The sequence below is a fragment of the Macrobrachium rosenbergii genome, chromosome 3 (genome assembly GCF_040412425.1).
Source record: "Macrobrachium rosenbergii isolate ZJJX-2024 chromosome 3, ASM4041242v1, whole genome shotgun sequence".
Taxonomy (NCBI): domain Eukaryota; kingdom Metazoa; phylum Arthropoda; class Malacostraca; order Decapoda; family Palaemonidae; genus Macrobrachium; species Macrobrachium rosenbergii.
The window spans coordinates 88032518-88047039 of NC_089743.1; the positions used below are offsets into that span (position 1 = coordinate 88032518).

The following is a 14522-nucleotide window of genomic DNA, read 5'->3' on the forward strand; positions in this document are numbered from 1 at the left end:
AGCTGCCTCCCCCAGGTTATTCCACTCATGAATGTGAGAAATAATTTTAGAAAACTGCAAAGGAGGAGACGCACCAGACCTTCACTCCCTAGGGTGTTCCTGATCCCGTACAAAACCAGATGAGTTGCCTGCTGGTGAAAGGTACAAGACCCCGCAGTCTTGCTATATGATCCCAATTCTGATTATGAAATTGCTGTCCCCTGCTTCTAGACTTGACAGCTATGGATAAAAAAGACAGGGGAGATGAATGATCTCGCACATTACTCCCCTTTCCCTGCCACCTACACAGTGAACCATGCTCATGTGAGGTGGAAAAAGTCAAAGGAGACCTCTCCCTGGAGAGAGATCACTCTGATAGAGAACATCTTAATGTCCTGAGAAAGGAACTGGTGCAAATTCCCTTCTAAAACCTCTCTTAGAGGACCTCAATGGAGATCCTTTCCCACTGCTGATGTGGGCCCAGACTGCAGACTGTTCCTGAGCTGAGCAAGTAGGTTGTGCATGCATTTCTCTGTGCTGCCCAAAAGAATTGCAGTGAGAGGGGCAACAACTGCTGATGGAGCTCCTCCACCTGACACTGCTACTCCTTAAGAGAATGTTGTGGGTAGGTTTAGGACTAGTTTTACTCAACGGACGAGGAGTAACACTCACAGCAAAAGGGAATGGAAGATGGGAGTAAGAAGGAACAAGAATGGTTTGGAGGCATCCCTGGAGTATTCCCCCAAAAGCAAGCCAGTGAACACTATTTGCCCTTCTTCCCCCTCTTCCCAAACCTAACCCATAGCAGCGAATTCCTGTCAATGCATTTCTTGCCTGGAGAAGCCCTACAGCAAGAAACCTACATGAGAGATGAACAGTATGGGGAGCCATTTTTACTGGTGATATAAACTGCCAACAAGTTTTTTATCTGTACCAGTAAAAAACATTAAAAGTGCAATAATACAACAAAAGAACACAATCACACATAGGAAAAGGCAATGGGCAAAATAATCATCTAACCACACTTTTGACTGACATTCAGGCAGATAGCAACATGTCTGTTTCGACCAGTTTCCAGCTCACACTGAAAGATACTCCAATATAAAAGGCGGTGGTTTGTATTCCTGTAGGAACACATTGACCTACCAGCTTGTTCATTGCAAAGCTGCTTATTCATTTCTTGTTCTGGCCCACTGAGAAGCATATTGAATATATTCATTACAACTGATTTTAAAATCTTCTCTGCAGTGATCCCATCACAATTTGGTGTTTTCCAACTCCTGAGTTTCTTTGTTTTTAATTTCACTTCAAGAACTGAATTTATTCATAAGTACATTTAGGCCTTCATCAACTTCTGACAGATCAATCAAATTATTCCCTCATATCTCTTATTCATGACTACAAAAAATGTTCACTCAGCATTGTCTACTTTCTGCTTCTTCTGGGGTTATTACTGACCCATCCCTCCCTTTCACAGGCATTTTCCTCTCTTTTTTTTATCCACGGATACTTCATTAATAATTTTGTTGGCTACTGTAACAACAAACCCATTCCCAGCTTGCTTGTCCAGATAATCTCTCCTTGACCTTCATTTAACTTTGCTACCTAGAGTACTTAGCAGTTGCTTAAGGTTACATGATTCAGATAGTTTCCATGGAAACAAAATTATTGTCTTCACCAATATGTAACAAAACACAATAATTACTTATCTGAGGGAAGTCTCCCTGTAAGTTCACCAAAGTTTATCCTAATCAGTTTCAGAGATTTTGTTCAGATACACAGATATACAGACATGGGCAAAAACATTATCTTCGTCCAACTTTGTTGGCAGAAGTAGTAAACACAATAACCATGTAAATAATGCCCATCACCTATGCTGGAGAAGACTGTTTGCATGCCTGTGAGACTAGCATCACTGTGATTGTGATTAACTGGAGTGGCTGAATTTATCTGAGATACTTCTTTCAACACACAAATAGCCCTGGTACCCAATTTTGATTTTCCATTTTAATTCAATATAGTCTGTACAGTCATGCAAGACAGATTAAGCATTTTTTAAAATGTCAGGGTTTGCATTTACATTTATGACTACTGCACTACTAACTGAAAATGTGAGCTATTGGTATATACTAAAGAAAACAAGCAATAAGCAAAATTAAAAAGCTAAAGAGGAGCAAACATGTATCCACAGTGCAATTAAATTGTAATAAATACTAGTCATCTTAAAAACATGAAGTAACTCTCCAATGTACTTAAAAGCATTCTTTTTTGTTTTATTTCACAACTGGTTTCAAGAGTCCTGTTGTTGTACTGTATAGGTCACACTCCAGATACAACACACCAGAACTCAAAAAGTGTGTTTTGTATATCTTTTACTTTAATATATCTTGAAAACATTTAAAATCATGGATCTGGGAGATAAAAGATAAGATGATTTCCAGACTCATACTGTGCACACAAGAGTGTGATATTCATTTTGAATTGTAATCAATTACTGTACATAAGTACACTCAAGATTTTTATTTGACCTTAGAATGCATTTTATGATGATAAGTTCAGCATCATCAACCTACTCTCAAGTCACTGTCTGACTAAACCAACTTGCTTAATTCTGAATCCATCTACTTAAGGAACTTTTAAATAATGTTACCTTCTGATGATGAAGGATATGATGCCTGTGTGAGAATGTTCCTCTCTCGACATCCTGGCCAGACAGTCGTACATGGATGCCTTCTTTCAACAAAGAACCGAATGCCATAGCTTCTCCAAGAGCCCAGTCAACAGTTCGAGCATTTACCATCTCCATACGACCTGTGATTTAACGTTATTTTGAAATATGAAAAGCTTTTATCCTATAAAAAAATTTTTGGCAAAAGATCATGAAACTAAAATGAAGCAGTAAATCAGCCATAATTAACACCCAAATGCATACATAACATAAAATCACTACTAACTGTTCAAGATACGCAAAAGGCCACGATGAACCACAAAATCACTGGCGTTAGGAGGGACGCTTGAAAATCTCCTCCCAATGTGGAAAAGGGTGTCTTCATGAACACCAGTAGGTGTGGCCTTCAAAGGATCTTTGCCCTCAAAGAAACCAGACCAAGGAGAATCTATCCAATGCTTATTGAACACCTGAAACATAGACATAATATCGATAAAAGAATTAGAATTAATTACATTAAGATGGTTTTTAATAAAACTAAACATTACAAAACTGCAGCTATTTTATTCAAATGACCATAATGTATGTGAGCGCAAATGAATAAATGCTCCCTTTTGCCTATATCTGTGACCATCACTGTCTCACTCTCCATTTTCTGGTTGTTAAGAGGATGACAAAACTATAATGTGAGGTGGTGAAGGTAACTCAAATAAGGCTTTGAACCACTACCCAGTCCTAAGTTCTGGTCTTCAGATACTCGTTGCGTGTTAGTTGTCCTCACTCTTTCCTTGTTTATGTTATTTAAATATTTTCATTGGTATCTTGCTCTGTTCTGATAATCTTCTCCTACCCTTATATCATTATTACTAAATAGTTTAACCAGGCTACTGAGTTAACATTCCTAGCTCTTTTAGGACTGGACCGAAGGATTTTTTCTCAATGAAATACATTAGATCTGATTTAATACAGGTGGTGCTCGAGTTACGAGAATTTGCCCTTATGATAATTCCGATTTTGTGATGGGGTTAGCAATTAATACTGACACGACAATATTTAGAAAATATTTTTAAATTTCGTGTGGGTGCAGGCAGCAGCATACAATCAAGCAGCGAGAGAGACCAAATTACAATAGAGCAACTTCTTGTCCTCCATCTCTTTATCCCATCTTCTAGTTCAAAAAGCAAAAGAGAATGATAAAAGTATTGTTAGTAACATTATACTCCTGCAAAAATCTGTACAGCCATAAACAACTGAATGAGAAACTGTTGTTCTGCTAATAACCGAATTGGATAACAACAGCTGTTTTGCTTGTATTTCAACCATCTTGCGGTAGTAAACAATTACGTAGTTATGTTACAAATGACATAAAGTATAATAGGACTGATATATTTTTACACTATACCCTATTCGCTATGGATAAAAGATCGGCAAGGAAATATATTGATAAACTTAAGCTGCAAGTTGTAGCTGGAGCTGAGAAAACAATGTTCAAGCTGCTAATGACTATAAATTATTGTGCATCGGCAACATGGATGAAACTCAACTAAATAAAATTGGAGAGAAAGTATTTTAATAAAAACTGGGCATGAAAGAACACATATTACTGCTGTTTTCACGCCAATAAAATATAAATACTCAAAGCTCATATTATGATGAAATCAAGCGAAAATAGCGAACGCAATCTTGACTTTTTTACACAAAACAAACATGGCCCAAATGGCCAACGTCATCTATTAAAAAAAAAAATAGCTAAATTAATTTAACATTGAGACAAATTTAAGTTATATTTCGACTTAAAAACACTTCGTATAACAAAAAATAACCTTTTCTCCCTCTGAATTTTGGAGGGCCAAAGGTCAATCTGAATATCTGGAATCCTATCCGCTTCCCTTAAGAAGCAATGCTTTGTCCCATATAAATAAAGTATCCAGAGATTCATTTGCGCTAATTCACAGTGTAATTGATTTCCAAACCAAAACATTGATTGCTATGATCGCAATTTATAATACAACAGTAATATGAGAATACATACAATATTATTGGATACAGTGAAGTAAAGCATAACATTTTAAAAGATCCAAGGAAAAGATGCATATTCGTTATGCTGATGTTTACATAATACAATATTAATTTGTGAATATAGAGTACAGTATACTGTAGGCTAGGCTAACGTATATGTATACGATATACCACAGTGTAGGCTAAGCTAATTCTTGTTTGTTATTCAATTTTCTTTGTATTGAATTATCATAAGTCAATCTGCACGAACCTCCAAAATTAGCTGATATTAATCATTACTATACCATATATGTATAGGGTATAACTTATAGTGTAGGCTAGACTACCATATGTGTATACATGGTACTGAATACCCTAGTGTAGGCTAGGCTATATTCGAGATTCGTTTTTTCCAACAAACGATGGGTTTTTTGAAACCTTACCCCATCCAAAGTAGGATAATACCTGTATGCTGCATGTTATTAAAAATCTGATTAGATAAACTGGAAATGTTGAAGTGTCTGACAAAACTTCTTTCAACGACTTGTTTCCAATAGTTGATACATGACATTGGTTGACAGTTTTATAATTCCTAAAGACATGTTTGACTGTGTTACTCCACATTCCCCACATTCAGGGACTGGGTCATGTGGGTTGTTCACCAAATACTCATGATCAGATGAATGTGACCAATTTGAAGACAGGATAGTCTTCCAACATGACAAATTTTTCATTAATTTGTATTTTTCCTAACATACCCTCAGTCTTTACATATGGATAACTTTCGGTGAAGCCAGAAAGTCCGGTCGTTAAACTTTACAAGAAAATTTACATTATCTTGCCCTGTAACACTGATATTAATCAATAATCTTATCAGATAATAAGTATCACAATATACCTGTGTTTCTGTTTGAGCTGCTTGGAAGGCATCTTCTAAGATTTTTTCATACTTATCAGTCACTTCCTGCAAAACAAAGGAAATGCTTTGGTCAATACTGTAAAAGAAAAATTATGTCTATTATAAACAAAGCCAATTAATTCTTACATACATATATAAAAAATGGAAGTTAAGGGAATAGGAAACAAAATGGTCAAATAATCCATTACTAATAAAAAACATTACAATTTAAAATTATTATTATTATTGTTCAGAAGATGAAACCTACTCATATGGAACAAGCCTGCAAGGGCCATTGAATTGAAATTCAGGCTTCCAAAGAATGGTATTCATTAAGAAGTAAGAGGAGGTAAAGGAAAATACAAAAAGAGGAGATCTATACCTTTACTTCTTGCTTAGTGACAACCCCTTCATTCATTAGTTTCTCTGCAAACAATTCAACAACAGGCTTGAGTTTCCTTATTCGTGTGTACATGAGAGGCTGGGTGAACATAGGTTCATCAATTTCATTGTGACCATTGCGTCTGTAGCAGACCAAATCAATGACAACATCCTGAAAAGTTAAATCAGTATAATTCACAGTAGTAAACAGCAGGGTGAAAATATGACAAATTTTAATAGTAATTTGTATTTTTCCTAACTTACAAACCTGAGTTCTTTACATAGGAATTACCTTCAGCACAAGCTGGAGCAGGCTATTCTATGCAACAAGGTTGTTTGTTCGGTAGTTGCACTACCGGTGGAAGAGGCAAGGGGTACCCTCACCATCTCATTTCGCTGAGTCGCGTAACCACTTGCCTTATAGCCCAGGAAACAGAATGAGGGGTGGCTAAAGGTGGGCAGTTTATGTAAAGACTTCAGGTTTGTATGTTAGGAAAAATAGAAATTACTTTTAAAATTTGTCATTTGTTCCTACAAGAATACAAACCATCAGTCTTTGCATAGGAAGACTTACTGACTGGTGGAAGGATCTGAGGAGGCTTCCTAACCAACTGGAGTTTTGCCTCACCTTGGACTTTTTCCTGGTTGTGTAATGTCCAGCAGAGGAATCAGCCCCATGTCTCTGATCAGGGGAACAAAAGTATACTCAACTGTCAGACTACTGGGCTTTTCAAAGTAATGGGTGTGAAAGCAACATTACTCCGAAAAAGGCTTGGAAGAACATTACATCGGAGACAGTAAAGAAGAAGGCTGGGTATTCTTGCCAGGGGCCTTAGGGTTTTGTGCTTTCCTAGGACCTGCAGAAGAGGGGCCAGCATGACTTGAGGGTTGGGCTGCGGCAGTGAGCGAAGGCCCTGAAGTCTTTGCCAATGTGAGGTGGACAAGGCAGTCACTGTCATCCGCCCTTCGACGACACACTGCTGCGTCCACTTGTTCTCTGTCAAAAAGAGAAGTGGAACCCAGCAAAGGTCTGTTCCTTAAGGTTAAGACCGATTCGGGACTTACAAACTTCAGAACTCGGCAGAGAGCTGTGTCTCACCTCTAAGGTATCAAGTTTGCCAATAAGTTAGCTGTCTGGTGGGCCAGGTAAGTGGTGGTCTTACCTCTGGACAGGGACAGTCTGTTAAGGTTATCCATTTCCTCGTTGGGGCATGATGAAGAGGAAGTGATAACCTTGGCTACTGTTGTAGACCAGTGGTTGATGCAAGAGACCACTTGAAATGCTGCCATAGCAGTCGTTTCCAATGTGGCTGACTCCTGATGTGAGAGGGAGACGTTTTCCGCTCGGAGTTGCTCCGACAGACCTGGACCAAGATGAACTAAGTCTGGGTTGATCTGTGCAGTCAGGACTGACCTCTTCGATGTTTGTAAAATTTCTTCTGACGAGCAGCTGGCTTGAAGTGAGTTCTCCCTTCCAGAGACGAGAATTCACCTGACCCAGGACTGACTCTGCAAGCTTCAACCATGGTAGCTCTACTGATGGTAAGGATCCCCTGCAGGGTCCGACCAGGGAATTGAGGCCCGAAGGAACAACTCCCTTGTCAGCCAGGGACTTGTCGCCGAGACTGTCGTACTGACGGATCAGTTTAACAATCTCAATGTATGAGCTCTGCAGTTTGGGGTTATTTGCATCCTTGGGGAGAGGACCTTCCAGCCCTTCCAAGTCGTGGTCCTCCCTAGATGTTCTTTCTGCAGGCGAGAGACCTACATCAGACATACGAAGGGCTGTGATGGGAGGCCAAATCCAGATTGCCAACCTGAGTCCTGTGTGTTTCACGGCTCCCTGTGTAGCCCCAGGAGGTTGAGGGAACTGGTGAGAGGGGCCTAGCACCCTTTGCTGATCTTCCGCAGGCCGAAGCCTTGGCAGGAGAGGAAGGCTGTGAATGACTGTCAACCCGTGGTGACGATCAGTGTATGGGTCTGGGAGAACTTCCATCACGCGAGGGTGAACGGGTTGTCCCTGGGAGAGCATGCATACCCTCGCGAACATGTGCAGGAGCTATTGTGGGGAGAGTAGGCTCGTTCATGTTCGCATGAGTGAGAACTACCCCCGGGAGAATGATCACACCTTATCGTGCGAGAGCAAGGTTGGTCCCAACAACATGCAAGACTTTTCTTCGAGGCCAAAGGCCTCTACTGGTCTATCTATTGTGTGAACCCTAGGGTCAGCATTGCTGACTCGGGACCCGATCCTCCAAACATCCAAGGCTCAGCTCGATGAAGCCATGTCTTGGGTCGGGGACTTGGGGTGGGAGCGACATCTGCATGTTGCACACCCTCTCTCTCTTTGTAGGACGCATCTCGGTCCGGGGACCGTGAACGCTTACTGCAGCAGCGTGGTCCATTGGAGCCCACAGGTAAGAACCTTTGGGGGCACGGGTCGAGGAGACACGTGAGAGCGGACTGACCGGGGCATGGGAGTATCCCCCCGACGACATTTCTGTAGTGATGGGAATGAGCCTCCAGGTTGGAACCTTGGAACTCTGTATGGAAGAAGAATCTTTACTGGGCATCAGACAGTGTCTGGTACTGGTACCCTGGGGGTCAGCTGTGTCATGGCTGGTCCCAGGCTGGGCTGCTACTGTGCCTCAGATGTCCACGGCCACCTGAGGCATGGTTCCCATGTTCTCAGATAGGAGATAGGCACATTCCGTACCTCGGATGTCCAGAGACACCCGAGACGTGGGTTCCCCATCCTGTGACGGGAGAGTTGTATTCCGCACCTCAGGAAGTCTGAGAACACCTGAGGCGCAGGTTCCCTGTCCTGGGATGGGGAAGAGTTGTAGAGATCTTCGTGTTCGTTCTAGGGAACGAGATACGTCGTGAGAGGGCCCACGGGCATTGCCACGGTCTAGAGCCGCCGCCCTTCCCTTCTTTGGGTCTGTCTGCATAACGGGACCCTCAGATGGGGAAGGGGTCTTTTTACGTTCTAGAGCCACTGCCTTCTTCCTCCTTGGGTCTGTCCACCTAACGGGACCCTCAGAAGCTGGGGAGGTGCAAGCCGGTGGAGAAGATATGTAGTGATGTCCCGAAGGAAACAGGGTCTCTTCCTCGAGGGTCCTCTCATCAGGACAGCTCCATCAACTCATCCTGGCGAAGATCCTTAATCTTCTCCTGGATGAGTTGATGGAGCAGTATAGTCAAGAGAGTCAGCATGATGTCAGGAGACATCAGAGGGCGCATCGATGTTGATGGGACTGGATGAATGACCGAGGGAGCTGTGACAGTAGTCATGGCGGCCTTAGATCCCGTAACTGAAACCGTAGTCCCAGTTACTGAAGCCATAGAGACGGGGCTGGTTGGAGGCACCAAGATGTGCAATCAAGTCCCACACCAACAGTTCCCCTGGATGACCTAGGGATGGCCAGAGGTTCCTAAGATCTTGAAAGGTCTTCCCAATCTCCCCCAGACCTGAAAAAGATGGGATATCAGAGGCTTCCCCCTTTGCCCAGTGGGAGAATGCTCCCCCATGGAGCAACTGGAGGAAGCCCTCGATAGATTGTGAGGGCCCTGCTCCCCCATACTAAACCCCCATTGTCAAAGCACCAGTGGAATGTGGAGGAGTGATTTCTCCCCTAGATGAAGAAGCAGCAGAACGGAATCACATGAGAAGAGACAAGGAGCTACCCGGCGTCCTCGGAGCAGAATACCCCTCCAAAGGCGGACAAGCAGCCTTCTTGAATTTCCTCTTCCCAGCGAACCTCATCTTCTGCTCAGGGGACCAATCACAACACTTGGGACAAGTATTAGTCACTGAACACACTCACTTGCGTCATTTGGTGCGAACGGTGTGAGGGTCTACCTCAAAGGGTGAGACAGCAGTTGCAACGTCGCTCTCCCACACCCAGGCAAAAGCGAGGTTTTGGCTTAGTAGATGATTCTTGGGTTTACATTATAACCAAGAATAAGAAAAAATATATCACAATTATACTCCAAGCACAACAAAAGGAAGGAAAAAACCAAGATGAAGTGCAGGTAGAACAGTCAGGAAATGTTTGAGCAGAGGAGGACAGTATTGCGTCCACTCTCGACGAAGGCTATATAAGGCAAGTGGTTATGCAACTTGGTGAAGGGAGATGGTGAGGGTACTCCTCGCCTGTCCCACTGGTAGTGCAACTACTGAACAACCTTGTTGTGTAGAATAGCCTGCTCCAGCTTGCACTGAAGGGAATTCCTATGTAAAGACCGATGGTTTATATTTGTGTAGGAACAAATTACAATTTAGCTATTTAACAATCAAGAGTTTCTACAAAACTACTATGCATCATAAATCATACCAAAAAATCTAAGCAACTGCCTGGGAAAAATGGGAAAAATCATAGAAATAAAATGAACAAATACCTTGTGGAAAGTGTTGCGCCAGTCAGCTGCTACATTGCAAACATGCATTACAGCTTCAGGATCATCAGCATTGACATGGAAGATAGGAGCATTGACAACCCTGGCAACATCTGAAATAAAATATAAGAGTATTAGCAATCCTGGCAACACCTGAAATAAAATCAACAGACATCTGAAATGAAACATAAGCACAGTGACAATCCTGGAAACATCTGCAACACCGGATTTACCATTACTGTATTTGAGTCCATATACATACTGTATACAGTACCTGAATATTTTAATAGTTTTATCACAAAAAGTGCATTTAGTCACAAAAATTATATGAAAATACAGTACATTTAATTTGTGAATATTACTCTATGAAAAATACCATGAATAATGTGTATATATGTTCCACAGAGAAATCTGTGAATACGTGAAGCAGCAAATCTGAAACCCAAAGAGGTGAGGGTCCACTGTATTTCTTATTTCACTGTTCAACAACTTTTCTTCGTCTTGCATGCAATGTCCAGTGTTTAGTGGTTATATCACTTGAATCACTTTACCTTATGGCTGGTGACTTCCACAATACAGAATTCTGGCTTGGAGTTTCTTTCTGGAGAGTGTAATGAGCTGTGTAGAATAGCTTTTTACCCATGCCTCGGCCTTAATGGAAGGGATTGTTTGCTCTGTCTTGTTTGCCTTACCTTAATGTAAAGTAATGGATAACTTTGGTTGCATCTCAGTTCTTTTTGTTATTGATGATGGCTTCCTTAGGTAAAGGCCTGCATTTGCAGTATTTTCATGCAAAAGGTAAAAGTGTTTGCCCCTCATGAAACGTGTTGTATGTGATAATCGGGTCCATCAATCACCACTGGAGCATTTGTATGCTAAGAAGTTGGCTTTTAAACATCATGCTACCATCTCCACAGTCAAGGATTCATCAGACTTTTCTTCTTGTTCTGCGATCATGACTGTCATGTTTCTATTCTCTCCTGATAAATCTTTCTCCTTGGCAATGCTGCCTCCTGTAGTTAAGAGTGACTAATGTAAGCAGCATCACCCAATGCCAACATGAACAACAGTTTTCTTGCCTGTTAAGGACTCTCTTCCATGGATGTCTCTCTTTTTCTCCAGTCTCTCAGTCACCCCAAGGAAGGATTTGGAGGTCCTCTCATCTGCTGCCCTGTGTCTACCTTCATTTCCCTTCATTTCACCTACATGGCTCCCTGCTCTAGTTGTTGTTCCTGGCATCATTTCATCTGTGGATCTGACTGACTGCTTTGGATGACTTGTCCATAAACCAGTTACCAGAAGCCTTAAAATTTGCCTCTGTAGCCATCCATAAACCAGTTACCAAAAGCCTTGAAATTTGCCTCTGTAGCCACACCACTAGTCATCTTGTTGCCAGTGTCAGTGCCTCTTCTTGCTCAGGTGTCATCATTGAAGGTTTTTGTTTTTGATGGTTCAATATCTCCTTCTTTGGCTGCTTCACTTGCTGGTCTAGCCTTGGTTACTGCACAGATCTCATCCTCTCAACTGTTCCTGTAATCTTGGTTCCCTCTCTATATTCATATGTCATTGTGTACCTGACTGCTTCTGCATACTTGACTGCTCCTGTGAACTCGGCTTCTGGTGCAATTGTAAGTGTGGGAGACATCCTTGCTGGATCTTCCCACCACATCATTAAATGCAAAACTTTCACTATACTATCTGCCAATGCTAGACTGAGCAGCTTGGACAGTAGATGCCATACTCAAGTCTTGGGATGGTCTGGACTAATGCATTTCCCCAACTGTCTGCTGAGAAGGCTTCTGGTGATATTTAGGGTGTCAGTAAACACTGATGACTCACATCATTCCCTTTTGGATTTTTCCTGGCTTCTTCCTGCTTAGAAATTCTTCTGCTTCTTAAGCTGCCCAACTTCCTCTGGTTTTGAAGTCCTACAGAGACACTATATCTTCACAAGCTGCAACTATCAAAAATAACCTAAGAAAGTGGCTTTTCTGAAGTTGCTTTAGAAGCTATCAATACCCCCTAGTCTTCTACCACTGCTCTTTATCAGAAAAAGTAGGTCAGATTCATGGCTGTGTGTGATGAGTAGGTCTCGTCCACTCTACTCTTTCTGTAACAACTGAGTTCAAGTACTTAAGGAATGTTAAGAAACACTTTCTCTCAGCTATTAAATGTTATTACTCACTCTCTTTTTAGTCTTCCTCCAGCATGTTAAAACTGCAGAACAATAAGAACACTTCCAACCTATTTCACCATTTTGGTCAGTCTCTATTCCACAGGTTTTTGTTAAACCTAAAAGTTGGGACTTGGCTTTGGTGCTGTGCTGCCTCAATAAATCTCTTTGCAATCCCTTGTCAGATACCTCCCTCTTGTATTTGATTCTTTCCTCCTCTAAGCATGCCAGCTATCTCCATGACCTTTCAGGCAAAGTACCTCACTACAGCCTTTGGTCCTTGGTTCAATTTTTGTTTGTTCTGATCAGGAAGCTCCAAGCCCTTTTGGGCAAGGTATCTCATTCCAGCTGTTGGTCCTTAGTTGGTCTTTCGTCCCCCCAAAAGTTAATAGCCAAACCTCAATCTATTGGGCACAGGCAGCTCGCTCTTTCATTCTTTTATAATTCCTACTTTGCCTTTTACATAAAATAATTCTTCTGCTTCCTGAGAGCACCAACCCAAGTCTTTCAGCCTTCTCCTCCTCACCTGTTCCTTTACACAAGTCAGCAGAAATGTCTTCGAGTTTTAGAATACTGTTTCCTATTGCTGCAACAAGTTATTTAACAGGCTTATTTGGAATTTTCTCAGAAGTACCTCCTATGACTCAGGATCAAGGTTTATAAGGTTCAAGCACACTCCTCCCTGGTATTCAAGTAAACAAGTTATACACAGGAATCTTGTGGGTTTCTCTTTCCATCTCTTTCCAAATTCAAGTACATAATACTGAGCTCTAAGCAAATCCTGGAGAGGAGACTTCTGAGTGCTCTACTACATTTATTTGTTGGCAGCAATACTGGAAAAGGATATTCCTGGCCTAACATACTGGTTTAATACTTTCTCTTGCCTCTCTCAAATATACTAGTTTAATACTTTCTCTCGCCTCTCTCAATGTGATACATTCAGTTACACAATTCTGTGACAATAATGGATGACTGTCCCCACAATGTATACATTTTGCTTCTTTATAACATACACCACGCTCTGGTTCACAACATTTAACACGTGGCAGGCTTGCCTTATAACTTCTGCCTACAAGACCCTAACATATGTCCATATTCTTGACAATAAAAACATCTCCTCGGTCTTGGGATATATTGCTCAACCTTAAAACGTAACCATGCTGCTTTTATTATATTAGGTAAGCAAGTAGAACTGAACGTAATAATAAAATTTGGAAGTGGAACTAAGGCTCCACTGATCTTCATTCTTTCAACTCTAATCACACCTTGATCTTTTAATTCTTCTCTAAGTTTCTCCTCCAAGTATGTCATCAATTGGGGTGCAAATCATTCCCTTGGAGTGATTCCAGAAAGCCCATAATGCTTTCAATTTTTCACTTTGTTTTGCCAAGACTGACTCTACTGTCAGTTTTCCTTAACCTTCATAAGATACCTTAGGCTCTTGACCACATCACTCCACAGTGTCTCCATGCACATTAAAAATATCACAATTAGAATCTTCCAGATTAAAGGTCAAACACTTATCATAAGAGGTTTCAAATATTCCTGGTCCTTTTTCACCTTTCTGGTCAATTTCCCTTTGTTCTGTGCTGGAGCATAGGGTTCCAGTGTAATTACGGAGGTTTCCTAGCTTTTCCAAACACAGACTGTCAGAAAAGGGTGCAAAGGTCGTCATCTGTGCCAAAATGGTATCATCAGAGGGTCCAGGGGTGCTCGATTCTTTATTGCTATTGCCCATAAAAATTAAATATAAAAAAAATTAAGTAAACCTGAAAACCTTAAAAAGATATCAGCCTTGCATGGAGTTTATTCTTCCAGAGCCGACTCCCAAATGTCTGCTCCCTACCCTACCCTACCCCACAGGGGATGGCACAACACAATTAGGGTAGCTCAGGTGTAAGCCAAACCTGCTTGTTGGGACTGAGAGTATTACAAGAATACAAACATCCCCACCCTAATCATATTATGGGTAAACTAGACAGGGTCCTATCCCCAAAACCAGCCCACACCTGGCATACAGGGCCCAG

At 41.5% G+C, this 14522-nt stretch overlaps 1 protein-coding gene and 1 long non-coding RNA gene across 15 annotated transcripts in view; one reads left to right on the plus strand and one right to left on the minus strand.

Moving 5' to 3' along the window:
• LOC136826957 (uncharacterized) overlaps positions 1 to 14522 on the plus strand; it is a 163352-nt gene that overhangs the window by 84975 nt on the left and 63855 nt on the right. The window lies entirely within an intron of this gene.
• The window catches only part of Nc73EF (oxoglutarate dehydrogenase Nc73EF), a 148927-nt gene that overhangs the window by 44608 nt on the left and 89797 nt on the right, over positions 1 to 14522 (minus strand). For all 14 annotated transcript variants that reach the window (XM_067084508.1, XM_067084461.1, XM_067084500.1 and 11 more), the window contains exons 11-15: positions 10326 to 10435; positions 5926 to 6096; positions 5544 to 5609; positions 2934 to 3117; positions 2630 to 2790 (exon numbers count right to left, since the gene is read on the minus strand). In XM_067084508.1, the coding sequence (XP_066940609.1) occupies positions 2630 to 2790; positions 2934 to 3117; positions 5544 to 5609; positions 5926 to 6096; positions 10326 to 10435 (692 nt within the window). The remainder of the gene's footprint in view (positions 1 to 2629; positions 2791 to 2933; positions 3118 to 5543; positions 5610 to 5925; positions 6097 to 10325; positions 10436 to 14522) is intronic.